General features: G+C 36.3%; 5 protein-coding genes across 7 annotated transcripts; 4 read left to right on the forward strand and 1 right to left on the reverse strand.

Moving 5' to 3' along the window:
• Positions 1–75: 75 nt before the first annotated feature.
• LOC103967690 lies at positions 76–3,235 on the forward strand. Its single transcript, XM_048572485.1, has 6 exons — positions 76–297; positions 1,707–1,963; positions 2,059–2,256; positions 2,392–2,453; positions 2,607–2,669; positions 2,756–3,235. Exons 1-6 carry the CDS (start codon positions 76–78, stop codon positions 2,902–2,904), a joined length of 951 nt encoding a protein of 316 aa, XP_048428442.1. The 3' UTR covers positions 2,905–3,235.
• Positions 3,236–12,337: 9,102 nt separating this feature from the next.
• On the forward strand, positions 12,338–14,161 carry LOC103967676 (putative uncharacterized protein DDB_G0290521). The gene is made up of 2 exons (XM_009380970.3): positions 12,338–12,707; positions 13,716–14,161. The coding sequence occupies exons 1-2, from the start codon at positions 12,409–12,411 to the stop codon at positions 13,765–13,767; spliced, it is 351 nt and encodes a 116-aa protein (XP_009379245.1). The 5' UTR covers positions 12,338–12,408; the 3' UTR covers positions 13,768–14,161.
• A 2,021-nt stretch (positions 14,162–16,182) lies between these two features.
• LOC103967677 (E3 ubiquitin-protein ligase MARCHF2) lies at positions 16,183–20,448 on the forward strand. 3 transcript variants are annotated; one of them, XM_009380973.3, is made up of 8 exons: positions 16,183–16,555; positions 17,374–17,702; positions 17,901–17,986; positions 18,210–18,356; positions 18,759–18,861; positions 18,975–19,087; positions 19,338–19,455; positions 19,903–20,448. In XM_009380973.3, the coding sequence occupies exons 2-7, from the start codon at positions 17,465–17,467 to the stop codon at positions 19,428–19,430; spliced, it is 780 nt and encodes a 259-aa protein (XP_009379248.1). In that variant the 5' UTR covers positions 16,183–16,555; positions 17,374–17,464; the 3' UTR covers positions 19,431–19,455; positions 19,903–20,448. The 3 variants fall into 3 exon arrangements, with proteins under 3 accessions (XP_009379248.1, XP_048428503.1, XP_009379246.1); XM_048572546.1 differs by having other exon boundaries at positions 16,185–16,555; positions 17,408–17,702; positions 19,338–19,465; XM_009380971.3 differs by having other exon boundaries at positions 16,186–16,555; positions 19,338–19,465.
• A 355-nt stretch (positions 20,449–20,803) lies between these two features.
• LOC103967691 lies at positions 20,804–21,283 on the reverse strand. Its single transcript, XM_009380985.3, has one exon. It carries the CDS (start codon positions 21,281–21,283, stop codon positions 20,804–20,806), a length of 480 nt encoding a protein of 159 aa, XP_009379260.1.
• A 2,379-nt stretch (positions 21,284–23,662) lies between these two features.
• Positions 23,663–26,662, forward strand: LOC103967692 (disease resistance protein RPM1-like). Its single transcript, XM_048572545.1, has one exon. The coding sequence runs from the start codon at positions 23,691–23,693 to the stop codon at positions 26,553–26,555; it is 2,865 nt and encodes a 954-aa protein (XP_048428502.1). The 5' UTR covers positions 23,663–23,690; the 3' UTR covers positions 26,556–26,662.
• Positions 26,663–27,130: the final 468 nt, after the last annotated feature.

The raw sequence follows: 27,130 nt of genomic DNA on the forward strand, positions 1-27,130 counted from the left end.
AAGCTGCAGATTTGTAAGCTCTGGGGCGAGGTTGAGAGTTTTGGTTTCGGGTCGGATTCGTTGAGGGCGTCGACGATGGCGAGGCCGATGCCTTTGGAGTCCAATTTGTCCCAGTGGATGTGTCTGGATTCGGGTTCCGGGGTTATGGGGGTGTTCGATTCGGACCAGAAGGGGTTTCAGAGGCCCAGAAACGGTTTCGTTTCGAGCATGGATGTTGGGCTCATTATGGCGTCGGATTTAGAGACGGCTTTTGAGGTGAAGCTGGTGAACAATCTCGGATTAGCGAAGAAAGAGGAAGTGAGTCTTGTGTGTTTTTCTCTGGGAGAGAGAAGAGAGCCGTTTTCCGCCATTGGAGCTCGCTCGCTTGCGCTGGTTCTTGAATAATCCTATAAAAACAAAATCCTTCTGCAAAACAAGAAAAATAACTACTAAATGCACCCAAAATTTAAAACTTGAATCGATTTTTACCCAGTAAATTACTCACAAGCTTTGAAGCTCTGGAAAATGGCAGAAAGTTGCAGACTTTTAAGCTCTGCGGTGTTAGAAAAGGCTCGGTGGTAGGGGTGGTTATCAGGAAGAGGAAGGGTGTCGGTGGGTGAGGGGATGGAGGGGATGGAGGAGTGTTGTCGGCTGGGGAAGACATTTCTGAGTTTTTTTTTTAATACTTTTATTTATTTTTTTAACATTTTTATTTAATTATTTAATATTTTAAATTTTTTTTAATTTTTAATTTCCACGTGGATTCCCTAATGACACATGGCGTCCAATCATTGTTCATATAGGTGCCACGTCATCAGTTAACGGGAGACTTAAAAGCCAGACTAACAGACGTATGAGACTATCCCAAAATTAACACTTTAGGTATGATTCTGGAACAAAAAAAAACTTCATATACTAAATGTTAAAAACTACGAAATTTAAGGGTAGCAAACTAAAATTTACCCTTTGCTTTTCCAATTATGCCGTGGTTGGTGGGATGGGGTCCACTTACAATGTCCCATTAGTCCATGATCTCTTTCTCATCATCTATCAAATCAGTGGATCCGTGCTATTGAAATTTGATCAAACGACTGAAGTTATTATAACTTTTAAAGTGGACTCCTGTTGTAGCCATTTGATCAAATTTTAATGGCACAGATCCACTGATTTGGTGGATTAGGAGGAAAGGATCCGAAGAGGATCCTTTTGCGTCCATGTTATCTGAGTTTTGCTTCATTTAACAAGGAGTTTAGCAGCCATTCAGTACTACAGTCTGTTGATATTTTTTTTCACTTGAAAGTGAAAAGTTTTAGTTTCAAATCTCGTGAATGAAAAATTTGATGTCAAATTAGATTGTCATTGTATGAATTAGCCGAACCCTTTCCCCTTTTTAACGTAAAAATATTGATATATTAAAAATAAAAAAATCAAGGAGTTGAGCAGACTGTGGTCGTTATGACAAAACACAGAATAAGGTTAGAAATGGCCCACATGGAATCTTCAGACTAATCATGTGAACCAAAATTTTTTCAGTCCTCAATTTACTTTTATTAAAAAAATAATATCCACATACTCTTTTTCGTTAAATATGTAACTTAGCCCCAGTTTGGGGTTGAGGTGCTTTTTAAAAAAGCTACCATGAAAAAAAGCTGGTAAGGATTTTGGTGTTTGGTAAACATCTCAAAACAGCTTAATTTCAAAGTTTCACATGAAAAAAAGCCAAAAAGTGGAAGCTGCGTTTTGCAGCTTCCAGAAGCCGCTTATTTTTCCAAAACGCGGAGCTACAGTACCCCATTAATGAATTTTTTCAATTTACCAAAACTGCCCCCTCCTTTCTCCTTTCTCCTTCTCCCGATCCTACACTCTGCACTCTCTCTTTCTCTATCACAAAAAACCCTCTTCCCTCCCGCCGCTGCACCTCTTCCTCCTCCTCTTTTTCGTTTCTCTCCGTCACTCTCAACGCCACACCGCCGTCGCCTTCCAGGTACCAACTACTCGACTTGCTTTCAATTTTTGCTATTAATTTAATTTTTAGGTTAGGGTTTGGCTGCTCTCTGCACAAAACTAATAAACTTTCAGCGAATCAGCGGAAACAGAGTGCGAAATCGATGTAGACGACGAGATCCATGCCTGTCCGTACAAACGAAGCATCGTGAACAACCACCGGAGATCCGAATACGACCTAACCGGGTCACAGAGACAGAGAAAGCAAAATCGGATTCAGACCCAGATCAAAATTCGAGATTTAAATGGAAGCCCAAGAGCAGAAACTAGAAAGTGGGCACCTACTGACTGAGCAAACACATGCATATATTTGTATTAAGTTCTTGCTTGTATTAAGTTTTGATGCATATATTTGGTGGGTTTGGATGTTTCTAAAGGAGCTTTCTTGAATCTGTTATTCGGTTGCAGAGGTACATCAAGCAGTACAATGCAGTTGAGCTCTCTGCATTGGGAATGGGTACCGACAACTTGTTCAATCTTCCTCCTTTCCATGTATATTTGTTTATGTTATTTTTCCGACAATATTGACTGCAGATTTCTTAGTGTTAATTAGAGCAGCCATGGTTTTAATTTGCATCAAGTTTCAGCATTTTGTTCTAATTTGTGAAAGTTATTTGGTACAGCCATTCCTACTCTGATCACAATTGCTGAGAGTCTCAAGAGCAATGGAGTTGCTGTCGAGAAGAGTAAGTCGATATTTGACTAGTGTTTGATTTCCAGTACTGTTTTGATGAACATAATGGTTAATCCTTTGGCGATAATACTTGAACAGGCATAAGCACCTCTACTGTTGTACTAGTATTTGGTACAGCCATTCCCACACCTTCATATGCTTATTACTTCTCTTGCTGCCTGTGGAGACGTTCCAGTTACTATCAAGGATCCCGGTTGTACCAGAAAAACATTTCCCGATTACTTTGAAGTCCTCAGGAAGTTTACCAAGCATTGAACAGCGGTTATAAGATATATTTATCTGTAGATAGGGAGAGAGAGGGATCGTCCTTGTGCCTCTACAGCCAAAGTAGTGCAGATGGAAGCCACACTTGTTTCAGTTTCTCTTTATTCCCCTGTAATTTTGGATGATTTGTATTTGCGAGTTGAGCTCGTTATTTGTATTTGCGAGTTGAGCTCGTTATTAAGAAATAGAATAGCGGCAAGTTTGATGAATGCATCTAATTAGATTACTATTAAGTACATTAACAATATTGTAGTAATGAATTCTAACTATTCAGTCTAAAATATTTCAATTGAAGTAGTTTGTCATACTAATTAATATTTAAGATAAAGTTTATAAATATGTTTGTTTTACAAATAAAGTATATTTAGTAATTCACCTTTATTGGTTAAGAAAATTAAATTAATGACACATCTAGTATTATACCCTTTTTGGTCATTTTACACAGTCACAGCTGTTTTACATAAAAGTTTACCAAACACTATCATACTACTTTTTTTTCCAAAAGCACTTTCACAAAAAAGTTTACCAAACACTCTGCTGGCTTTTTTTCACAGCCGCTTTTTTTCACAGCACAACAGAAGCAGCTTTTTTTCAAAGCACAGCAATACCAAACCAGCCCTTAGGCCTGTCGAAAAAAGTTAGTGTAATACTAATATATTGAATTCATATATAAATCACACTTCTATAGTGTGATACTAATTTATTGAATTTATGAGTTCAATATATTAGGCTCATTAGTTATATCAAATTTACGAGTGTGATACAAATATATTGAATTAGTATTACAAAAAGAACAATATTTGATTACTCAAAGATGAGTAGGAGCTCATACTCAGAACTTTTAGTATTTTAATCACAAAGCTTTGTACTTATGATCAGAACCGTTCATACTATGAATCACACTGTAAAGATCATCTCTACAAAAAAATAAATTAAAACTAAGGTTGTTTGGTCAATCTATTGTAACAAATATATAAACGGTTTGTAATGCTTTTACAAATACTGTTCATTTGTTTCTAAATAGTTTGATGACTAAACAACTTTAGTTTTAATTGATTTTTTGTAAATGTGATCTTTATAGGATGATTTATAATATGAACGACTCTTATTATAAACACGAAGTTCCATAAATTGACAACGAACAATTTTGAGAAATTTTGAGTAAGAGTTCCCAATCATCTTTGAGTAGCCAAATATTATTCTTACAAAAATCAAACATGATTCTTATATACGGGCTTCACGTTCATCTAAATCACTGTGGAGTGCCACACTTAATTTAACACAATTGGGAGTTGGGTTAATGAAGCCAATTTTAAAGCTTTGAATTAACGGGAAGGATATTTTTTTCATGCTTGTTGGTTGCTTTGTTGAATTATATAATTTCAATTTTAATGAGGGATTGGTTTTGTTTCTGGCTTTGTAATTTCCAATTGTAATGTATGCCATTTGAATTAAGGTTGGGCAAACAAACCGAAAAACTAACCCAAACAAACTGAAAAACCGAAAAACCAACCAAACTACATCATTTGTGTTGGTCCAGTTTGATATTTTTTTATATATATTTATTCTAGTGATATTTATTTTCACTTATAAGTGAGATGTTTTAAGTTCGATTCTCGCCAAATGCGAATTTAAACCACGTTACTGATAACTAGGGGTGGTTCGGTATGGCATCCCATACCGAAACCATTGTCCCGATTCCCAAACCGAAATTTTTGGGAATCCCAAATTCAATCCCAATCCCAAACCAAATTTTCGGGAATCCCAATTTTCGGGAATCCCGAAATAATTTCGGGATTTCGGGACAAATCGGGAATCCCGAAATGTTTTTGGGCTTTTGGACTAAAATTTGACATATTATGTTTTTGGGCTAAAATTTGACATATTATAAAGTAATAAATAAAGTAACAAACTCAAAAGCAAAAATATTAGTTACAAGCCAAGGTTTATAAATAAAGTAACAAACCCAAAATCAAAAAAATTAGTTATGAGCCAAAGTTTCAATAATTAAGTTACAAACCAAAAGCTAAAAAGCAAAGCTTAAAGTCTATAAATATTGTTGGCCTCTTCGGCCCCTTCGTCCCCTTGATCTTGTTGATGCTTGTGGTTGCTCCCTTCTTGTTGGTAATTGTATGTATATATATATATATATATATACACATATTAAATCTAAAACAATGAACGGTTGAAATAATTCTCTTATAATAAAAAAAATTATATATATATATATATAATATTTATTTTAATTCGGTATGGGAATACCGAAAAAATGGAGATGGAATACCGAATCCCATACCGAAAATTTCGGTTTGGTTCGGGATTACATACCGAAAATTTCGGGAATTTTGATTTGGGATTTTTTTGGTTTGGGATCGGGATTTTTTCGGTTTGGTTTGGGATTTTTGGAATTTTTTTCCAGTTATCAGTGATAACTAATTGTCTGAGTAAGCTCACCCCCTTTTTCTTTAGCTAGATATTATCGTGTGTTAAAAAACTAAACCAATTATATAATATAGTAATTTACTGAATATCTTAGCATTATGAGATTGTAAATTTAAAATTCCGAGGTTAACAAGTTGGCAATGAATTTTCTATAAATTGGAAAGAAAAAAAATCTAATATTTATTTCAATATAGATGCAAATTTTTTATTAAGCGATAGGTGCATATTACACCACAAACCGAATCAAACCATTGGTGAACCAATGTTCTAAGCCATTGTGGCTAAAGATAATACCATAAGGCTTTATAACCACCTCGCAACATCTCCAAACTGATAGTATAATACTGATTAATGGGCAGACTATTGGTTTAAGTATATACTGATACACTATAAACACATACTATGGCCAGCGAATGGATCATAATGAGAACCAATTAGGCTTTCAACAATCAATAGAGATTGAACTACAAATTTTGTATAGTTAGAAGCCTGAGTAGCCAAAGGAAATGGATCATCTCCGGATCCCTTCCTCCTAAGCCACAAAATTAGTGGATTTGTGCCATTGAATTTTGATTCAACGACTACAAACAGGGGTTCACTTTAAAATTTATAATAATTTCAGTCATTGGATCAAATTTCAATGACACAAATCTACTGATTTGGTGGATTAGGAGGAAGGGATCCGAAGAGGATGTCTTTCCCCAAAATTCCCAAAAGCAACACAGAGTACTGATTACTTCATCCACAAGATTCATTTTCTCAGCTTTGATTTTCTTCCTCAATTTACTTCGATGACGTTCTCCTAAGGAAGCAACTGTTCGTGCTATTACCTTGTCCTTAGTGACTCCATTATGTTGTCCTGAGATTTGGGCGAAGTAGTTCATGTGAAGACATAAATTAATCACATCTAGTAGGAGGACACATGGAGTATATGCTCATTGTGACGGTTTTACTCTTGACGTCATAAGTAGTATGTTATAAGGTAATTGGACTTTTATGCCACTAACATATCATGGGCTTTGAAGGCCACCCATGGTGTGTGTCATGGACTCTCCCAACTTCACATGACACTTATTATGGACTCTCCTTGCCGCCTATAGTACATTATGTCATTAGGCTATACCCAGTCTCAATTATGGCAAGGCAACGACTCTTCAGAGTCTCCCTTTGCGTGTTCAAACGCACATGCGCTCTTACCAAGGGACCTTCAGGAATGCTAGCTGGTAAGACTAGGGTTGGAAAAAAATCCCAAAAATCCCAAACCAAACCGAAAAAATCCCGATCCCAAACCAAAAAAATCCCAAACCAAAATTCCCGAAATTTTCGGTATGTAATCCCGAACCAAACCGAAATTTTCGGTATGGGATTCGGTATTCCATCTCCATTTTTTCGGTATTCCCATACCGAATTGAAATAAATATGATTAATCTTTTGTTTGTTTCTATATTCCAGTTGTCTCAACTAATGTGATTAATCTTTGGATATTAGTTTAAGTTCATCAGAAAAGTTTGATTATATATATCAGTATACATATATTATACTAGTACCTTAATATTGTGCATGCATATTGTTAATTGATAAACTAGTACATTAATAAAACTAATTAATATAACTGATGTGGTGTAATTCACTATAGGGAGGTTAATAAAGGGTATACTGATAGTTATAATTGATGCACCTTAATATTTGATGTAGTTTAAGTTCTAACTAGTACTAATAGTTAGTGATATGAAAAGTTTGTATTTGAATTATTCATTATTTATTAGTTGTAAACAATTTAATTTCCTCTTTTATTTTCTTAGTATTTATTATCTATTAGACTATAATTCAATGTAAATGATTTGTGGTTTATTGTTTTAGACACGGCTAATTTGGGAGGTGAGGAGAATACAACACAATTTTGGCTCATAACTAATTTTTTTGATTTTGGGTTTGTTACTTTATTTATAAACCTTGGCTTGTAACTACTATTTTTGCTTTTGAGTTTGTTACTTTATTTATTACTTTATAATATGTCAAATTTTAGCCCAAAAACATAATATGTCAAATTTTAGTCCAAAAGCCCAAAAGCATTTTGGGATTCCCGATTTGTCCCGAAATCCCGAAATTATTTCGGGATTCCCGAAAATTGGGATTCCCGAAAATTTGGTTTGGGATTGGGATTGAATTTGGGATTCCCAAAAATTTCGGTTTGGGAATCGGGACAATGGTTTCGGTATGGGATCCCATACCGAACCACCCCTAGGTAAGACTGTGGAGACTGGCCTGCATCATCAAGGATTGCCTAGTATGCTCTACAACCTCCTTCCCAACTACCTGCTAGGGTTTCTTCCCAATAAATAGCCAAGTCATTCAAAGAAAATTGTAATCGTCCCTTACTACTTAGAACTCTCTCAAGTTTTTTGTTTTCTCTACTTTTTTCTGAGCATCAGAGGTCCTTTGACGAACACATTCCCTTTTTTATTGAGTGTTCGTCAATTAGGCTAACATTGTTTGTTCTCTTCTAGGCGGAATTTCATCAAATCAGCCATGTACGAAATTTGCATCCACATTTCACGGATCTAGTAGGCTCAGGTGCACGCCTTTTCTTTCAAAGTTGTGATGGCACTCCAACACCAGATATGGAACTTTTGTGTTTGCTACTATGAGTTGGGGTTGATGCCCATCTACCGTTAGTGAGATTGCCGACATAGAACTTCACAGGAGTTGCAAAACTATGGGGAGAATGGGAAATTCCAGCTGACAGCTGTTGCATTTTCTTTAACCATTCGGATTTTTTTTTCCAGGTTTATTGGGTTGTGGATAAAAGAGAGCTGTGAAATCTTCCCTAATTGTCAAGTTATGAACACATTCAATATATGATAATAACATAGGATAAAGCGTGTTGCAGTGTAGACGGAAAACGAGAACAACAATTTCAATGGTAACGACAATTTTACTAAGATATTGTCAAGTTTAATTTCAACATGGGTCTTTACAACTGTGAGGCTTTATATACTTGTAATTACGGCGGTCCCGTGAGAAATACAGCTCAAGTAAGGCTAGCAACCATCATCTCTCAATGAAAACTCAATTAATTTGTCCGAAAATGCAATGTTTAGCAACTCAAGCTGTATATCAAGCCAATTTGATCTGTTCCGAGTTGTCCCTCATCGAGTTATATTTCGGTCAGTATCCCTACTAGCTCTCTGTAGTATACCAAGTGAGCTTTGAACAAAATTGCAACATGCTAGGAATAACACTTGACATCATTCAGGATACTAAAATTGCCAAACATCCCAAACATAAATTTTCCAGGTCGGCCTTAAGCAAGAAAGAGGTGGGAAGTGCACATGTGTCACCTAGTGTGACTTTGTTGAATTTAACATAATTAGCCAAATAGGTCCAATGTGAGTTAGTTAAGTAAGAAACCATTTGCTGCTTAATTTTGTGTACATAAACGAATACACTGGACGAGATAAAAACTGATCAAATAACATGGTTCACCCAACTTATAGTAGCTCCATACCAGCATATGCAACGGTTCTCAGTTCACCCACTGCCACCACATTTCACCTCCATTTCTACTTCCAACTACAACAACCACCATAGTCGGCAATCAGTCAACCATGGTCCCTTTGCCTCCACCTCTACCTCCAATTGCAACCCCAAATCCAAACACTGTCGTCAGTCCAAAAAATGTGTTCACTCCGCCTCCACCCATAACTAAAACCATCGCCACTGCTAACATTCATCAAATCTAAAGCCTTCACCATTGTCTTGTCCACTTCGGAGGTATTGCTCTTCAATTTTTGCTTTCTAGCTCTTCAATTTTTGCTTTCTAATTACTTGAATTTTGTTTGGCTTGAGTATGTATATAATTTGTAAAAATTATGTTCTTTTTTACAATTGTCATCGAGTTTTATTCGGCTGTCAGGGGTTTTGGCCCTTGTTTGGATCAATTATCGAAAAATGTTACTTTTTATAATTTTACTTGTAGGAAGTCTTTTTAAAAATTAGAAAAAATAAGCATAACAAAACAGAGAGAATTCAAAAGAAAAAAATAATAAAGATGAATCATAAAGAAAATCTACAAAATTTTTTTTTGTTTGTTTCTTTTATTTGAGTACAAAAGTTCTCCTAATCAGATTTTAGTTTCCTCCAACATTTCAATTTAAAATTTTGAAAAAGAAAGACATCCAAGTATTTTTCCTTTTTACAGAAAAAAAAAAAGACATCCAAGTACTGTAAGAACATGTAAAAATACAATGTTGTACAATATATACCATATATACATTTATAAACACGCTAACGAAATGAAACAATTATCAAGCTATAGAAATGAAAGTAGTGTGACTATACATGAACCCAATCGGTCTTTCAGATTCAATAAGGAAAAGTGTGACAATCTTGGCAACTATCTTATAAAATCAACATGAACATTGGCAACTATGCACGTGTAAAGAACAATGTGGCCACCACAAAAGGTTGTGACAAACTATTTTCTAATGTAGTAGGATAATCGTAATTACAACACTTCTTGTTGTTTAATCTTGATGGTCGTTTTGGTTTAACTAATTCACTCAACGACTAAAAATAAGATAAAAAAAAAGAAATTATGACGTTAAACTGTAAGAGCAACTCCAGCGTTGGAGCCCTCCCCCCTAGCAATACACTATTCAATCCACCTAATGAAGAGTAACTGCCCTTAATGAATAGTAAGTAACCCTGGCAATAGAATTTGCATCTCCACCGTTACACTTCAATAGCCCTGGCAATAGGCAATAAAATATTAGTATTTTGTTTATTTATAAAATAATACAAAATAATTTTAATTGTAATATCGGATAAGATTTTTAATCGTTCTCGTTGCGCCACGTGTCATTATCCGAAATATTATTAAATAATACAAAATAATACAATTATTGGTGATGGATTTCTGATAAGATTATTAACCAATCACGTCGCGCCATGTGTCATAATCGGTTCACAATCTTTGAGGATAGATTTCCATCAGATTTTTAACGAATGACGGCATGCCACGTGTAATAATCTGTTCACAATCCCGTAAGCGAACTATGAGTAACTTCAACCCAGCTAGTACACAGCGCAACATCTTCAATAAGCGACCAATTCGTACCTGCACCAATTGTCATTTTGTTGAAAAAAAATGGATTCAAACTTTGAGACAAAGAAAGGAATGTGATTGAAAGAAGTTGAGAAAATATGAAATTGTTGTGTAAGGTAGATGATAATGACAAGGTATTTATAGAAAAGTAAAAACAATTTTTTTTACAATTTTTTTCAGATTTTTCAGATATTTTTTTGAATTTTTTACAATTTTTTTAAAAATTTTATTCAATTAATTAATCTCTGTCGTTGGATATAAAAAAATTTGAATTCCAACACTCCAGATTGTGCCACGTGTCACAACGGTAACTTTTCAGATTTTTAAAACTATTTTTTCATTTATTTTTTAATTTATAAAGCATTTTAATATCCACCGTTGATCTCAGATCGAACGGTGGATATTAAATCTGACTTAATTTTTTTTTTACCGTTGAGATCTAATGGTCCACATTAAGTGACCGTTAAGATCTAACGCACCGTGGGAAGCCACATGGCTTCCCAACGGTAACTGACACTTTTTTTTTTTTTTTTTTTTTTTCTGATTTTTGTGTCAGCGACGCGCCCCCACGCGCGGGTGGGGTGCACGCGCCTGACACAAAAAAATTTAAATAATGCGCTGACGCCACCCTGGCGTCAGCCTTACGTCACCCCTACCTCGGGCTCAAGGCCTGGCAATCCCTCACGGGCCCGTGACCGGGCCTCCCCTTCCCATCGGCCCCCCAGCCTGGAGGACAGCCCACGGCCCTGGGCCATTGTTTTGGACCCCTTCTCCCGAGCAAAACCCCACTCTGGGGATGCTCTAAGGTGATAGAAATTTCGTAGAAAGTCTCATTTTAAAATTTTTGTTTCTCTGCCTTTTGGTTAAAATCAAAGTTAATAATATATGAACCTTTCGTATAAAATCACATTTTGTGACAAGACTCGGGGATCAGAAATTTCATTAACATTAAAATTGAATCCATCTCGTTCTCAATTCTCTGTTAGTTGAAATTTCTGGTCAACTTAACTTGGTAGGTCACAGCTTATGTTCAACCTGCAAAGCAACCTGTACTTACTCACTAGGGTCTAGGACCTTGGTACAAAACCTATAGAAAACAGGATTGGTGTCCAACTAAACTATGGTACACTTTTAATTATAGAGAATAAGAACAAAATCATTTTCATCATCGTCAGACTTCCACGTTTACTAAAGTATGAGTGTAAAAAACTTTTTAAGGTATGTTTACTTATAAGAATTAGCTTACAAGGAATATGTATCAGTTTCATTCATGTGTTTATTTACAACTAAGGATTAAGAGAAATGTGTATGATTTCAATTCATGTGTACCAAAAAAAAAAAAAAAGGATCAAAATTGATTTTGAGTGTCGGGAATATGTTCATCCCTTTATATCTTCATTCTCATGATGAGTAAACATGCCCCGATTCCTAACTTTGCATGTGTTTATTTTTTATGTCAAACTTTCTAGCTATAAACACATATGAAATTATTAAGAAAAGTGTGAGTTCGTAATTTAATACTTGAAAATCATGATCATATAAGTTGTTGGAGACTAGTTGGTCCGATTCACTTTCCTTACTTGTCCTCTTAAGTTTCTTGAGTCTTTGTGCTTCTCATTTCTACTATGTAAACATGAGCAATACACAATTGGTCAAGGCCCAAAAGAAAAAGTACAGACCTAGAAGGAAAAGTAAACGTGCTTACCAAAATGGCATGTAAATATGCGCATGCAACAAAGAATGAGCGGCTGAAGAGCATGCCCATGACCGTTAGGTTATACCTAAGATTCAAACAAAAAAACTCCCGGGAAGGTCATGACTTTGTCTCGGAGGGACACATTGTCCTAATTACATACTTCCAAGGCCAAGAAGAGAGAGGGAGAGAGAACATTAATTTGCATGTAGGGGAAATATTTCAATGGAGGACGATGGTGAGAAAAAAGCCGACCCGTCTCCGACATCATCTCCTCCCACACCTCCCTCTCCACTTCCAATCAGTGTAGGGCCTGGCAACCAAAAGTACATATTCTCACCGTCTCCTTCCCCCTCGCCGCCTTTCTCTCCGGCTCCCTCGAGCCACACGTCAGCTGAGAACCTCCCTCTTCTGCCTCGTGATCAGAAGCTCTCTAGTAGTCCAGCAGGGCCATCGGTATTCTCGTTGGATTATCGGAGACCGCCAGAGGATTCGGATTCCAAGAGCTCATGCCTTAAAGACTTGTAAGTCCCTTCTATCTCATTACAAACTTAGACAGCATTAGCATTTAGGGGAAATAATAGATTAATTAGTTAATCAAATTTTTGCTTACCATAGTGGATGAAATAACAGATCAATTAGTTGATAAAAACATGTATTTATGCATTAGAATTTTTGAGTTTTCAATCCGTGTAGTTTTGCAGTCAATGATCAATTACAGCAAACAAAAAAGAATTATTACTTTTTAAATATTGATTTTTTTAACATTTAAATGGGAAATGATTTGTATTTCCTTATTTAAGAATCATGGAAATGTCAAATTCAGGCAACTGTATGCAGATGATCTTGATAGGGGATTTTGACTGGTAGGTTTTTACTTTTTTCCTCCCTTTTATATTTAAGAATCATGGCAAATCCACACTGATTTACTTTCTTTGATCCAAATCATCCAAAAGCCTAGACCAACCAGTCAAAGCTTTATTTTTTTTATTTTTTTTATTTTTTATTAAATTGTAGAGATGGATTAGACGAGATTAGCTATTCGTCAACAGTCGTGTGCGAGGCACCAACCCTCTCCTGAAGGAGAAAGGACCGTTGCACTCAGAAATCTCCCGTCCGTCCCCTCTCTACTAGATTTTATTAAAACGAGCCAACCAGTCAAAGCTGAGCAAACGTAGAAACACACATGGTAAAAATCCACCACAACACACAGTCAATAGTGAAAAATTGTGGATTGTTAATTAAGAAAAGTTCGAAGACCCACAGAAGGAAATTAACCTACCTGTGAGTTGACTGGTAGTTAGGAAAGTCAACACCTTCAACTGTTTCACATAGCTTTGTATTGCTATAAATGCTAGCGATTAGGGAAGGGGATTCGAACATAGAGCCTCACGTGAGTACAAGGGTAATTGCTTTTAAACACTGAGTTACAAGCCTCTTGCAACTATTCCGAAAAGTTAACCACGTAGCTTTTTCTTTCAAATTATCAGTTAATTTGACTAATAATGCTATCTATTTCCTTCTGAATACAGGTTAGAGTGGTTCATAGAAAGATGCTGCAACTGTGGTGCTAAGTCTCAGTAGATTTTTTCTCATTACAAAGACAAAACAGAAATGCAAAAAACAAAGAGAAAATCAGGAGCAGTCAATTTGTAAAAGATATGCTTGCTTGCATTACCGGTTTTCCTTTTACCCCCAGGGATTTGGATTTACCAGAGATTTGCAGCTGCAAGTGATTACTTCTAACATCCTTTCTGCCAACTGACCGTTAAGATTGATCTCTCATCAGATGGGTTTTATTTTTGCCCCTCAACTACTTGAAGACCTGCATGCAGCAAAAGTGAATGAGTATTTTTGTTATTTTGTAACAATTAATATTCTTTGCACAATCAGATTTTCCCAATTTTCTGATAGAATATCGGAGAGATTCTTGTCACTGTAAATGTTTGCTTTATCATTAAAAATTTGAATTACTTCATGGTTTGGTTAATTTGGTTAATTATTTGATTCAATTAATTTTCTGATAACACCTGCCTTTTTAAGTACTCTTTGTTTTCACAAATAATAAAATAATTACACTAAATTCATCATTACTATGCATAGTGGGAGGTGCAAATGGTTAGCCAACTTTGCTAAACCCTTAGGCCATCTCCAACCGAAGGGTCCAGAGGGCCAGAAGGCCGAAAATAGCGCGAAAACTCTCTCCAACTGAGGGCTAGGCCAGAGGACTTGTGGAATCTGAGAGGGTCCTAAGGAATCTAAAAGGGCTGGAGGGCTGAAGGCTGGCTGCAGCCAGCCAGCCAGCCAACCTGGGGCTGGCCAGAAAAATCATTATTTCTGTTGGTTATAACCAACAGGAATCCTTAAGCTAAAATTCAAATGCAACGGCTAGCTGACGTCAGCTAGCCGTTGCATTTGATTTATTTATTTATTTTTACAGTTTTATTATTATTTTTTATTTACAAAATATTTCCTATAACTTATATTTGACAAAATTGTTATTTAATCTATTTTCCTAACTCTATTCAAATTGTTTATTTTTTAAATTCTATTTTTTTCGTATAACTTCCTAAGCCATTATACAACATTAAATTAAATTAAGTAATATGAAACAACATTAAACAATATGAAATAATATTAAATAACATTAACCAACATACAAATTATACAACATAAAAAAAATATTTAACAACATAAAACTTAAAAACATTTAACAACATTTAAAAACATTTGCACCCATTTTGCTTCCAATTTGGAATTGGATGAGGACCCCCAGTTGGAATCTGAAGAGGATCCAAAGTTGGAATTCATTGCAAACTTGAATTGAAAAAGATTGAATTGAAAGAGATTGAATTGAAATAGATTGAATTCAAAGTTGTGTGAATTATAACCCAATATCCACCCTATTTATAGCAAAAGAAAAATTAAAATCCAACGGCTAGCTGACGCTAGCATGATGTTAGCTACCAACGGCTAGTTGACGTCACTGAACCATTGGATTTGAATTTAAGTTGTAGTTTTTAAATAATAAATTATGTTTGGTCCTATGACTCTCGGTTGGAGACGATTTTTTGTGATAGGGCTAAAAAGAGCCCTATGGTCCTTTGTCCCTCAGTTGGAGACAGAGTCAAATGTGGCCCTGTATTGTTCATTAAAATATTAATTTATTGGAGGGCTAGAGGGCTAAAACGAGTCCTCTTGCCATCCTTCGGTTGGAGACGACCTTATACGCTTTCTAAGGACCTTTTAAACAAAACTTCATAATGTTTTTTTTTTTTTTTTGACAAACGATATAATATTTACAATCAACCCACAATACTACAATGAAGCTATGGCGTTATAAATATCTATCGTCTTCGTCATCCATGTTGGATGAGCTAGACTGTGGATCTTAGAATTAACAAAATGCGATATATAGCTAGTTTGGAGCTAATAGTTTGTGTAGATTCATATGGTTTGGCTGGCCGGCATCATGTGGTTTGGTTTTCCAGGCATATGTCCTTCACCGAATCTTCAACTTCAACCTTATACTGATTACTCTATGCTGCAAAATCAAATCAGAAAAAGAAATAAAAAGGGAAAAGTACGTTAGAAAAGGCCGGCCCATATATGAAGTGGGAAGATTTTGAACTCGAAACGTGACTTTATGAGAAAAAGAACGATAGAATTAATGATCTATATTAGAAATGGTCGGTCTATATATAAAGGATGATCTACGTTAGATAATTTACACTAATATTATTTATACATCTATACTATTAAGAGAATTCTCATTGCCAATTTTTTTTTTCTATTTTGCTCTCACTTTTGATGCACATTATTGATAAAATGACAATCAGATATTTATTTTTTCAATTTTACTCTCACTTTTAATATACAATATTTACATAAAAAAGATAAAACAGTAATTATGTAATATTAAAAAAAATATACACTTATTAAAAAAAATTGCTCACATACGAAGTGTGTGCTGTCTTCTAGTTTAATCTATGAGAAGAGTTTGACCAAAACGCAATTTCATTTCTTGGCTTGATTATTTTATGCATCTAAAATCATTTTTTGTTTGCTTATGATCTTGTTTTTTCTAATGTCTTAAATATTTATTTATTATGATTGTTCATCATTTCCATGATTGGTCAATTTCTAATTACACCCACCACCTACCCTGCCTGCTTACTTTTCAACGAAAACAATTTTAAAATTAAATTTAAAAAAAAAATCCCAAATTTTTTTAATCATCCTTGCACCCTTCAAAGTCCACCGTTTCACTTCAATTCGTAAGAACCCTAGAATTCGATTCTCAAATTCCCCATCCAACCGATGCCTGCATTGTTTCAGTCCGATGGCGATCTCCCGTACTGCTAAATTTCAGGTCAGCCCCCTTATTTGATCTCATAAAAATTCAATCTTTGCTCGAAATTTGTTAATTTGTTGATTGAACCGCGTTCCTTTTGATGAGAAATTTGTATTCTTTAATCACATTTTCAGGGTTATGATTATATATTATGATTATATATCATGTATTAAATTTATTAATTGCATGCTTGATTTTTATTTGTTTATTTAATTTTCTGGGAAGAAATAAACCTTCTTTTGTATGGACGCCAAGTTATTTATAGGGAAATTGAAAGCTGGAGCTGAAGTTGATGCTATACAGAGTAATTAAGTTGGAATTTTATGCTAAGTATATATACTTATCTTGATGGGTTATTCATTTAAGAAAATTCAAGGGCTTTTTTTTTTCCTTTTTTTTTTCCTATAAATTAAAACAGTGGGATAGTTTTTTTTATTTTCATAAGTCAAGTAATTAGGCCATGTTATATGTTAGGCTGGTTGCAAGAGCTTGGAATTGTAGTACCTATCAACGAAATCAGTAATAATCGTTTGTTATGCTCCTATTGTTTCTTGAATCTTAATTGGTATATGGTATATCCATGATTAGCATTTTGCTTTTTTGAATCCTCGAAATTTCTGCCGATCTTGTTGCATAGATCTTGGTACTTTAAGCACTATATATTTCATACTTGTGCATATGGATGTTTTATGGAAAGTTCTTAGAGCAGTTTGGCATGTCAAATTATTATTTTTAGTACTGGAACAAGATTTTAATTTCCATAGAACTAGTAACAACAACTTGACATGTAATGCAGGTTCCTAACCAGTGTACTTTTCGTCTATTTGTTCTAATAGGTTCTTTCTTAGTTCCGTTTGAAATGATCTGTAGGAGCTGTAGCACTGGCAATGACTTTTTCTTTGGACTCCTGACTCGACATTCTTCGCAATGCAATTAGTATCAAATGATAGTCATAAGGAAGATATTACAGAATGTGAACCCATCTTATGTCAGTCTGACATTTCACAGAGACCCACAGAATCTTCATCCTCATGTGAAATTACAGATGTGCTAGGTGATTTTCCTGCTACTGATGAAGAGTCACAAATTCTTGACGTCAATGAAAATTCTAAGTTGGTGAGCGCAGAGCAACCACAGTGCCGTATTTGCCTTGATGCTGAAGAAGGTTCTTCTATAGTTCCTGGCATTTCTTTGTGTATCTTCAGTTTACTGTCACCATTAGTTTTTCGTGAAAAGGTTCAAATGATGTAGAGGATACACGAGTAACTTGCTGGTGAAAGTAATCATAGTTATGTACCTTTTCAATCATTATTTGGTGGCTAGGAAATTCAAATATCTTAGCAGTTGTTTATTTGTCTCTCAGGGGAAGACTTAATTGCTCCATGCCATTGCAGAGGTACTCAGAAGTATGTCCATAGATCATGTCTTGATAACTGGAGGTCAACAAAGGTGAACATTTTCTTCATCCCTGCTCTTTCCTCGTGATCTGCAGATGCTTTTCTATATATTCATTTTAGAATAATGCAAATGCACATAATGGTGTTGAAATTCTTGTGATGTTTGTCTAATTTGGCACAAGTGGTGAAATAAAGCATTTTTTATTTATTTCTTTAAAGACTATGTTCCTTTTGTAGAGGCTTGGTATTAATTATTCATATATTTATTTCTTCAGGAGGGCTTTGCTTTTGCTCATTGTACAGAATGCAGGGCAGTGTTCATATTACGAGCAAATGTCCCTCCCGATCGCTGGTGGTTGAGATTGAAATTTCAGTTCCTTGTTGCTAGAGATCATGCATTCATTTTCATCATCGTGCAACTGGTAGGTTTACAAAAACTAATGTGATTCATATCATTTTACCAAATAGGTATTTCTCCCCAAATAAAAGAACTGAGGCATTTTCCCTTAAATTTTATTCAACTTTGCACGAGCCATAGAAGAATTAACTAGAAACAGAAAGTACTGTTTGATAGGTTAGCAATAGTCAGTTGTAGCACACGTTGGCAAGGTTCTGTTATGTTTCGTAACAGAAGGGTACTGTGAGAACTGATCCTAATGGTATTTGAAATTTAAATGTTCGTACTATTGGTAACTCTAAACATTACTGTTAGTGTTCAGTTACTTCAAACAAGTGACAAACTCTTATGGAAGAAGAAGAAGAGGTAAGACTTCCCCGTCAGTTTGTCATTCCTGAAATTTTGTGAATATTTTCTTTTTCATCAGATTGTGGCATTCTTGGGAGTGCTGGTATACAAATTTTATGGAGACGAACTAAGAGAGATGTTTGGTTATGAGGAGCACCCGTATGGGTTTTATACTATGGCTGGTATGCTAACTTCTCACTGCCCTTTGAACTCCCTATATTATATCTATGTTCTTTGTGTAAGACATGCTGATTACACTAACTGCAATCTAATTGCATGTATTATTTTGTTGCAGTTTTAGCTATTGTTTTGGTGGGTTTGCTTTATGGCTTCTTCATAGCCATAATATGTGGACAGAGAATCAATGAACGGCATTACCATGTACTTGCCAAACAAGAATTAACAAAGGTCTAGTTCTTGATACTTTGAACTTACTATGGAACTCAAACTATACATACTGAATCTTACTGGCATCGAGGACTAAAATTTATATTCCAAGTTATGAGTTCTTATGTTCAGTTGTATCTAACTAAGTTATATCATGGATTATGCTCTACACACACCGTGATGTTTCATAGACATAATATGTGGGCAGAGAATTACAGTAATTATTCCAACTGAGAGTTAACTGGTACCTTTGTCCATTTTGTGATGCCAGGAATATGTTGTAGAAGACCGAGAAGATAATAAGAACGCCCCTGAGCTAGACCCGAGCCATGTGACAGAGCTAAGAATGTTGGGCCTTTATTAGTTGGAAGTCCTTCATTCTCTAAATGGTCTCGTCTTGTAAGCAATTTTACATTCTGCAACTGCCTTTTCATATTGTTTTTATTTTTATTTTTTACTTTTAAAAATTTGTTTCTCCTGCTTTCCATGTCTCACTGAAACCTGCCACTTGGATTCTGATTGTTTTGTTTTTTTACCCGTTTGCGTGGGTTGATCTTATGCGCTTATGTGCACATGCATATTTGTTTGTATTAACCAGTATTTAAAAATGACGCAAAATAATGCAAAATTAATAAATCCAGGTTTCTCTATCTATGCACTATTATACTTATCATTTTGGTCTTGATAGCTCTGAGTTTGTAGGTTCGTTGTTCCCTTGCATGTTCTTGTTACATAGAATCTGGGACTTCAAGTATTTGATGGATGCATTTTCTGAATATATCTTGACAAGTTTTTGTGTTTTTTTGGTCTCTCATTTTCACCTTTATTCCCTTCAGGTTTCCTTATGGCTTGTAATTTTCCAAGTGGAAGAGTGTGAAACCACATTTTCCTGTCAGATTCTTAATTAGCCGATTACCACCTTCTCGACTCCTGCAAGTTTTGCCTGCACTATTTTACGCTTCCTTAAATCCAAGCCCCACAGTATCCCACATGCTTTCTTCACGGTCCTGCTTTGCTCTGGCTGTGTCTTTCAGATGCGGAATTTGGATTTCTAACTCAGCAATGGACCTGAAAAACATTTTCTACTCACCAGGTACGTGAACTGATCAACGAGCATTGTCTTTGCTGTCAAACGGAACAGCAATTACACAAGTGGTTTTTTCCAAAAATTAATATACGTGTATCTTCATTTACTTGTGAATTATTCTTAGTCATCAGCTTGTATTTACAAATAAATCTTACGATTTTCAAGCAGAAAACTGATGTTTATACTTTTTTTCTGCATTCATTGTGCGTCTCTTATTTTCGCTTCCTCTTGTTCATCCTGGATGGACAGTGTTGTAATTCAATTTCTAGTGTTATGTAAAATTCTTCTCTTTGCACTTTCCAGCTTTCCTATGATACAAATTGTGATTCATGATTCGTTAAATTATCAGCTGGAATTTGAAATGCGAACGAAAATGTTCTAAATGTTCTTGTAAATTCTTGCTCCCGTTGAACGGTTTGTATCTTTATGCATTAGGATCCGGACTCATGGATCGTCGGATCGATAGATCAAAAGAAGATCCAACAATTTATCAGAGAGAGAGGGAGAGAGTTTCAATGAGACTAAGCTGTTATTCTCTTATTTTAGTGAGATCTAAGTCTCCAAAAGATAAGAAAAATGGCACCCAAGGTAAAAAGGGAAACCCAAAACCTGCATGTCTGTGAATAACTGAAAACAAGATCAACTACCTACTAGTGCTTTGAACCAAATGCATTAGGAGGAGCAACATTGTGTTGAACACAGTTGTTCTTAAGCAATGCGGAAACAGAAGGAAACAACGGGAACAATTTCGGCAAGCATTTCTCATCAACTTCGACGATGGCCTTGCAACAAGCAGGGCCTAGCGCAAATTTACCGGTAAAGATTGTGGTAATAATTTCCTGTGCACACCCTGGAATACCCCGAAGTGAAGACCAACACTTTGCTATCTCAGCCGGGTCCACTGGCGGTCGTAGGCCTGGGATCCCTGGCGGCAACAGGCCTGGGATTCCAGGTGGCAGCAGGCCTGGGATCCCTGGCGGCAATAAGCTTGGGATCCCAGGTGGCAGTAGACCTGGGATATTGGGAAAGTTCGGGAGTAGCGGTGGGGGTGGCACGTGCGCAAATCCGGTTGCAGCGCATGTTGCCATAATTAGCAGTAGCGAAAACATTGCCTGAACTTCTCTAGACATCGTTGTCGGAAAAAACTTGGCACTCACGTATTTGCTATATCAGTATCAGAAAAAGGTTAACTAGATTAGCTGTGTCGATGTTGGAGAAGAGATCCAAGGATTTATACAGTCCTCAGGTGAGTAAGTTACAATGGAATTAAATTTTTTATTTAGTCTAACAACAGTTTTTCATTTTTAAGAGCATTACTAGAGCAGTTAAACGTTATAACTTTTAATTGTAGCAGCAACTAAGTTTCTTCATTGAGATCGTAAATCTGTTCTTCGTTTTTCCTTTTAATCTTGGTAACTTGGCGCTGGCGGTTGAAAATTACTTACTGCCGGTAGAATAAAAGTTACACGGTCAATATGTATTGTATAAAAATCTACCAAAGCTTGAGAATATTTTAAATTTTGTCATACACTTAAAGAGTTAGGAAGTTAACTTAACACTTTTACTAAGCAATTTCAAATGAAGGCAGCTTTTGCTTTCTGAGGCTTTCTGGGAAAGCAGCTTTTGCTTTGACTTTCGAATCTCAAAGTATATTCACAATCAAATGAAATTATCCGGTAGTTGAGATTGGCTGCTTGCAGAAGCAACCACAGCAGCAGCTAATTACTTGTTCGGATGGATATTCACTCCACTAGCTCGTTTCGCTCCTTTGTTTATTGTGTGAGTCACTTTCACACAGTATATTTTCATCTATGTAAATTAAATCGACCAACCATATTATTTTTCTTTGTTTAGAAGGTTCGGTTCAGTTTTATCTGGTGCGGGAAAAACTGTAGTTACGCTATCGCTTACTTGCAATGCAATTGCACGCAACATGTTAAGTATTGGATATGCTAGCCACATCAATTTCTTCTCACACATCTCTCTTAATTTTCAACTGTCAGATTGGATGAATTGAAGAAGATAGTGGGAAAAAAAAAATTAACAATGGATGTGTGGGAGGTAAAAATGGATGTGAATAGTAACTTCCTAACCATTTTGTTGGAAAAATGATCTTGGTTCGTGTGGATAACAAGTTGAGAGGAATGCTAAGAAGATTCTATCAAAAGTGGAACTCTCTATGTATTCTTTGTCGCCTCATGTTTAGGCACAATGTTTTATAATGTTGGCACAGAAATTGACGTTAAACTGTGAGGTGATAGAAACTTCCATGGAGAGTCCCACTCTGAGAGTTTCCTTTGCATTTCTTGCTAGTCAATAATTGGATTTTTGAAATTTGAGTCATTTTCTAGGGAATTTCATGGACAAATAAATTACTACAATCTGATTGCTTTGTCACAAACAATTTAAAATCCAGTCGCTGTGTTCAATTCTGTTACCAAAGCTTGAGAATATTTTAAATTTTGTCATAGACTTAAAAGAGTTAGAAGTTACTTAACACTTTTACTAAGCAATTTCAAATGAAGGCAGCTTTTGCTTTCTGAGGCTTTCTGGGAAAGCAGCTTTTGCTTTGACTTTCGAATCTCAAAGTATATTCACAATCAAATGAAATTATCCGGTAGTTACTGAGCTTGGCTGCCTGCAGAAGCAACCACAGCAGCAGCTAATTACTTGTTCGAATGGATATTCAGTCCATTAGCTCGTTTCGCTCCTTCGTTTATTGTGAGTCCCCTTCACACATATATTTTCATCTATGTAAATTAGATCGACCAAATATATTATTTTTGGGATGTGCTATCCACACATCCCATTTTACTTCTCGCGCACCTTTTGATAATTTATGTCCATTGATCTTCTTCAATTCATCCTATCCGACGACCGAAAATTAAAAAGATGTGTGAGAAGTAAAATGGGGTGTGTGAATATCACACCCCTTATTTTTCTTTGCTTAGAAGGTTCAGTTCAGTTTTATCTCGTGTCGGAAAAAATGTAGTCATGCTATCGTTTTCTTGCAATGCAATTGCACGCAGCTTGCTAAGTATTGGATAGTGCTAGCCACATACCCATTTTTATTTGTCACATATGTCTCTCAATTTTCGACTGGCAAATTGAATGAATTGAAGAAGATCAGTGGCAAAAAATTAAAAAGGATGTGTGAGAGGTAAAAATGGGTGTGAATAGCAACTTCCTAACCATTTAGTCGGAAAAATGATCTTGGTTCTTGTGGATAACAAGTCAAGAACTCCATGAAGAGTTCCACTAGAGTTTCCTTAGCATTTCTCACAAGGCAATAATTGAATTTTTTAAATTTGAGTCATTTTCTAGGAAATTTCATGGACAAATAAAATAGTACAAAGAAAAATTACTAAACTCCGAATGCTTTGTCACAAACAATTCAAAATCCAGTCGCTGTTACTTGCACTAAAAGGCATCTGCAATTTTTTTGAATATGTATATGTTGCCCCTCGCTTATATAACTCCATACAATTTGGAAAGGAGAGGATAAAAAGGGTAATTGAAACAGTAAAGAGAGAGTTAATGGCAGAGAGTGCAGTAAAGTTTCTGCTCGACAAGGTTGCACCATTTTTCGAAAATGATCTGCAACTTTTGGGAGGGGTTAGGAAAGAAATCGTGTATCTGAGAGGGGAACTGGAGCGCATGACTGCGTTTCTGAGGGTTGCTGATGCTTTTGAAGAGAGTGATGAGGAAGTCAAAGTATGGGTGAAGCAAGTAAGAGACATTGCTCATGATAGCGAAGATGTTCTGGACGAATTTACACTTCTCCAGGCACATGATCATGGGAAGGGGTTATACAGTTCCATCCATAAGTTTTCGTGTTGTATTAAGAACATGAAATCTCAATACCGAATTGCTGCTGAGTTACAAGGCATCAACTCGAGAATCAGAAAAATCTCGGAGGTTCATAGGAGACTACGTCGCAAGTTTAATATGGCTGAACAAGGTTCAGGCTCTTCAACTGCACGTCAAATGTGGGAGGACCATCGTGGTGATGCTCTACTATTAGAGAAAACTGATATAGTTGGCATTGACGAGCCTATAAAGCAGATGGTAGGGTGGCTTGTCATCGGTGGTTCCGGACGAGAAGTAATTTCTGTGGCCGGAATGGGAGGACTAGGGAAGACAACCTTGGCGAAGCAAGTCTATGATGCAGCAGAAGTGAAGAAGCATTTCAAAGTAAGCGCTTGGATCACGGTTACTCAGTCTTTCAAACTCGGGGAACTCCTCGAAGACATGATTCAACAACTCCACAAAGCCATCCGAAGGCCAGTTCCACAAGGAACAAACAATATGAACAACAATCAATTGAAAACAATAATCAAGGCCTTCCTGCAGAAAAGGAGGTACCTAATTGTTCTCGACGATGTGTGGGACATGTACGGATGGGCCTCTCTGAAGTATGCCTTGCCTAACAATACTTGTGGCAGTCGAGTCATACTAACTACTCGAAAAGCTGATGTAGCCTCGACAACCAGCAAAGAATCTGGAGGTAAAGTCTTTAATTTGAAGCCCTTGCCGCAGTTGGAGTCGTGGGAGCTTTTATGCAAGAAGACATTCCAAGGGAATTCATGCCCTCCTTATTTAGAGGAAATCGGTAAATCTATCTTAAGAAAGTGTGAGGGGCTGCCCCTTGCCATTGTGGCAGTCAGCGGTGTTTTGGCTACCAAAGACAAGCGCAGGATTGACGAGTGGGATATGGTTGGCCATAGCCTTGGTGCTGAAATGGAGGGCAATGACAAACTCAAGGACTTGAAAAAAGTACTTTCACTCAGCTTTAATGACTTACCTTACTATCTCAAGTCTTGCTTCTTGTACCTGAGCATCTTTCCCGAGGATCATCTAATCGAGCATATGAGACTTGTTCGGTTATGGATGGCAGAGGGTTTTATCGAAGCAAAACAAGGCAAAACGCTAGAAGATGTTGCAGAGGACTACCTGAATGAACTGTTGAATAGAAGCATGATTCAAGTAGCAGAGACAACAACCGATGGAAGGGTTAAAAGCTTTCGTGTCCATGATCTTCTCCGTGAGATTATCACCTCCAAGATAAGAGATCAAAACTTTGCCACAATAGCTAAAGAGAAAAACATACCATGGCCTGATAAAGTCCGACGCCTGTCAATGCATACCTCTTTGCAATACATACAGAAAAACAGGTCCACTTCTCAACTACGTTCTCTGTTTATGTTCGGAGTTACTGAGAAGCCACTACTGCACACAATTTTTCCTGGAGGTTTTAGGCTTCTTAGTGTGTTGGATTTGCAAAGCGCACCTCTCAATGTTTTTCCAGTTGAAGCTGTCAACCTTTTCTTCTTGAAGTATCTAAGCTTGAAAGGTACCAGGGTGAAAATCATTCCAAAATTTATAGGGAAGCTTCAGAACTTGGAGACTTTGGATCTGAAGCATTCTCTGGTCACTGAGCTCCCAGTTGAAATTCTAAAGCTTCAACATCTGCGTCATCTTTTAGTATATCGTTATGAATTTGTACCTTACGGAGATTTTCACTCAAAATATGGCCACTCCAAATATGGCTTTAAGGTGCTTGCAAAAATAGGGGCTTTAACTTGCCTTCAAAAGCTTTGTTTCATCGAGGCAAACCAAGATGGAGGTGCCATATTGAGGGAGCTAGGGAAACTAATTCAGCTAAGACGGTTAGGAATTGTACATTTGAGGAAACAAGACGGAAAAACTCTCTGTTTATCCATTGAAAAGCTGACCAAACTTTGCGCGTTGTCCATAACTTCGGTAGAAGAGGATGAGATCATTGATCTGCAGCACATTTCTTCTCCTCCTCTACTGCTTCAGCGCCTATACTTGCGAGGACGATTGGAGACATTGCCTCACTGGATACCTTCGCTGCACAGCCTTGTCAGGTTATATCTGAAATGGAGTAGGTTAAAGGACAATCCGCTTGTATTCATTCAGCATCTGCCCAACCTAGTACATCTCGAATTATCTCAGGTGTTTGAAGGAGACACATTGTGTTTTGGAGCTGGTGGATATAAGAAGCTCAAACATTTAGGCATTGATAAATTTAATGAGCTTAGATGTATAGAGGTGCAGAAGGGAGCAATGCCGTTCATTGAAAAACTAAGTATCCAGCGCTGTAAATCGTTAGAGAAGGTGCCATCTGGGATTGAACACCTGAACAAGCTGAAGGTGCTTGAATTCTTTGATATGCCGGAAAAGTTAATCAAGACACTGAGTCCACATGAACAAGGCAATGATTATTGGAAGGTTGCGCATATCCCAGAAGTTTATTTAACCTACTTAAGGGAGTCTGGGTGGGAGGTCTACACTTTGGAGGGTTTTAATGAAGGAGAAAACTTTCCTCAAATCACTTCTCTCATCAAGAGCCACGAACTTGAAAGCCGTTGGAAGTAATGTTTTCACTTCACTTGATCAGTTTGATATTATTAAGGAGATGCTGCATACATTGCAAATTAATGTAAATACTCTTGTAGATAGTTGCAAATACTCTTGTAAATAATCTTGTTCAGTTTGATATTCATGTATATATTATATATGTTTATGTCTTGGATTACTCAACATATAGAACAAGTAACCAGAATTTGGAATTTCGAAAAGGATTCCAAGAGAGAACAAGAGTTAGGTTTCAAAGTACAAGAAACAGAGGAACTTTAGAACCAAAAGATACAAATGGTTTCAAGTTGGTTTAGAAGATGTCAATGACAACTTCTACTATGTTATCAGAGGCTGGAAAAGTTATTTCTATACCATGAACACGTATAAAGCCCTTCTCACATATATCCAATGTCTCACTTACTAGTCACATTACCAATTATTATGAAAAAGACATTGTATGCAAAACCCTTACATCTTTGTGGATTACAGAAACATAAGCGAAATCTATTTAACCTAGGTCTCCCCAGATTTTGTGTCATAAAATAGTGTATGCATACAATAATATCTCATCCAACATCACTTGAGCTACAAAA

Source organism: the organism of the source record quoted next, unplaced genomic scaffold (assembly GCF_019419815.1).
Source record: "Pyrus x bretschneideri cultivar Hongxiangsu unplaced genomic scaffold, Pyrus_bretschneideri_v1 Contig61, whole genome shotgun sequence".
NCBI classification, from domain to species: Eukaryota; Viridiplantae; Streptophyta; class Magnoliopsida; order Rosales; family Rosaceae; genus Pyrus; species Pyrus x bretschneideri.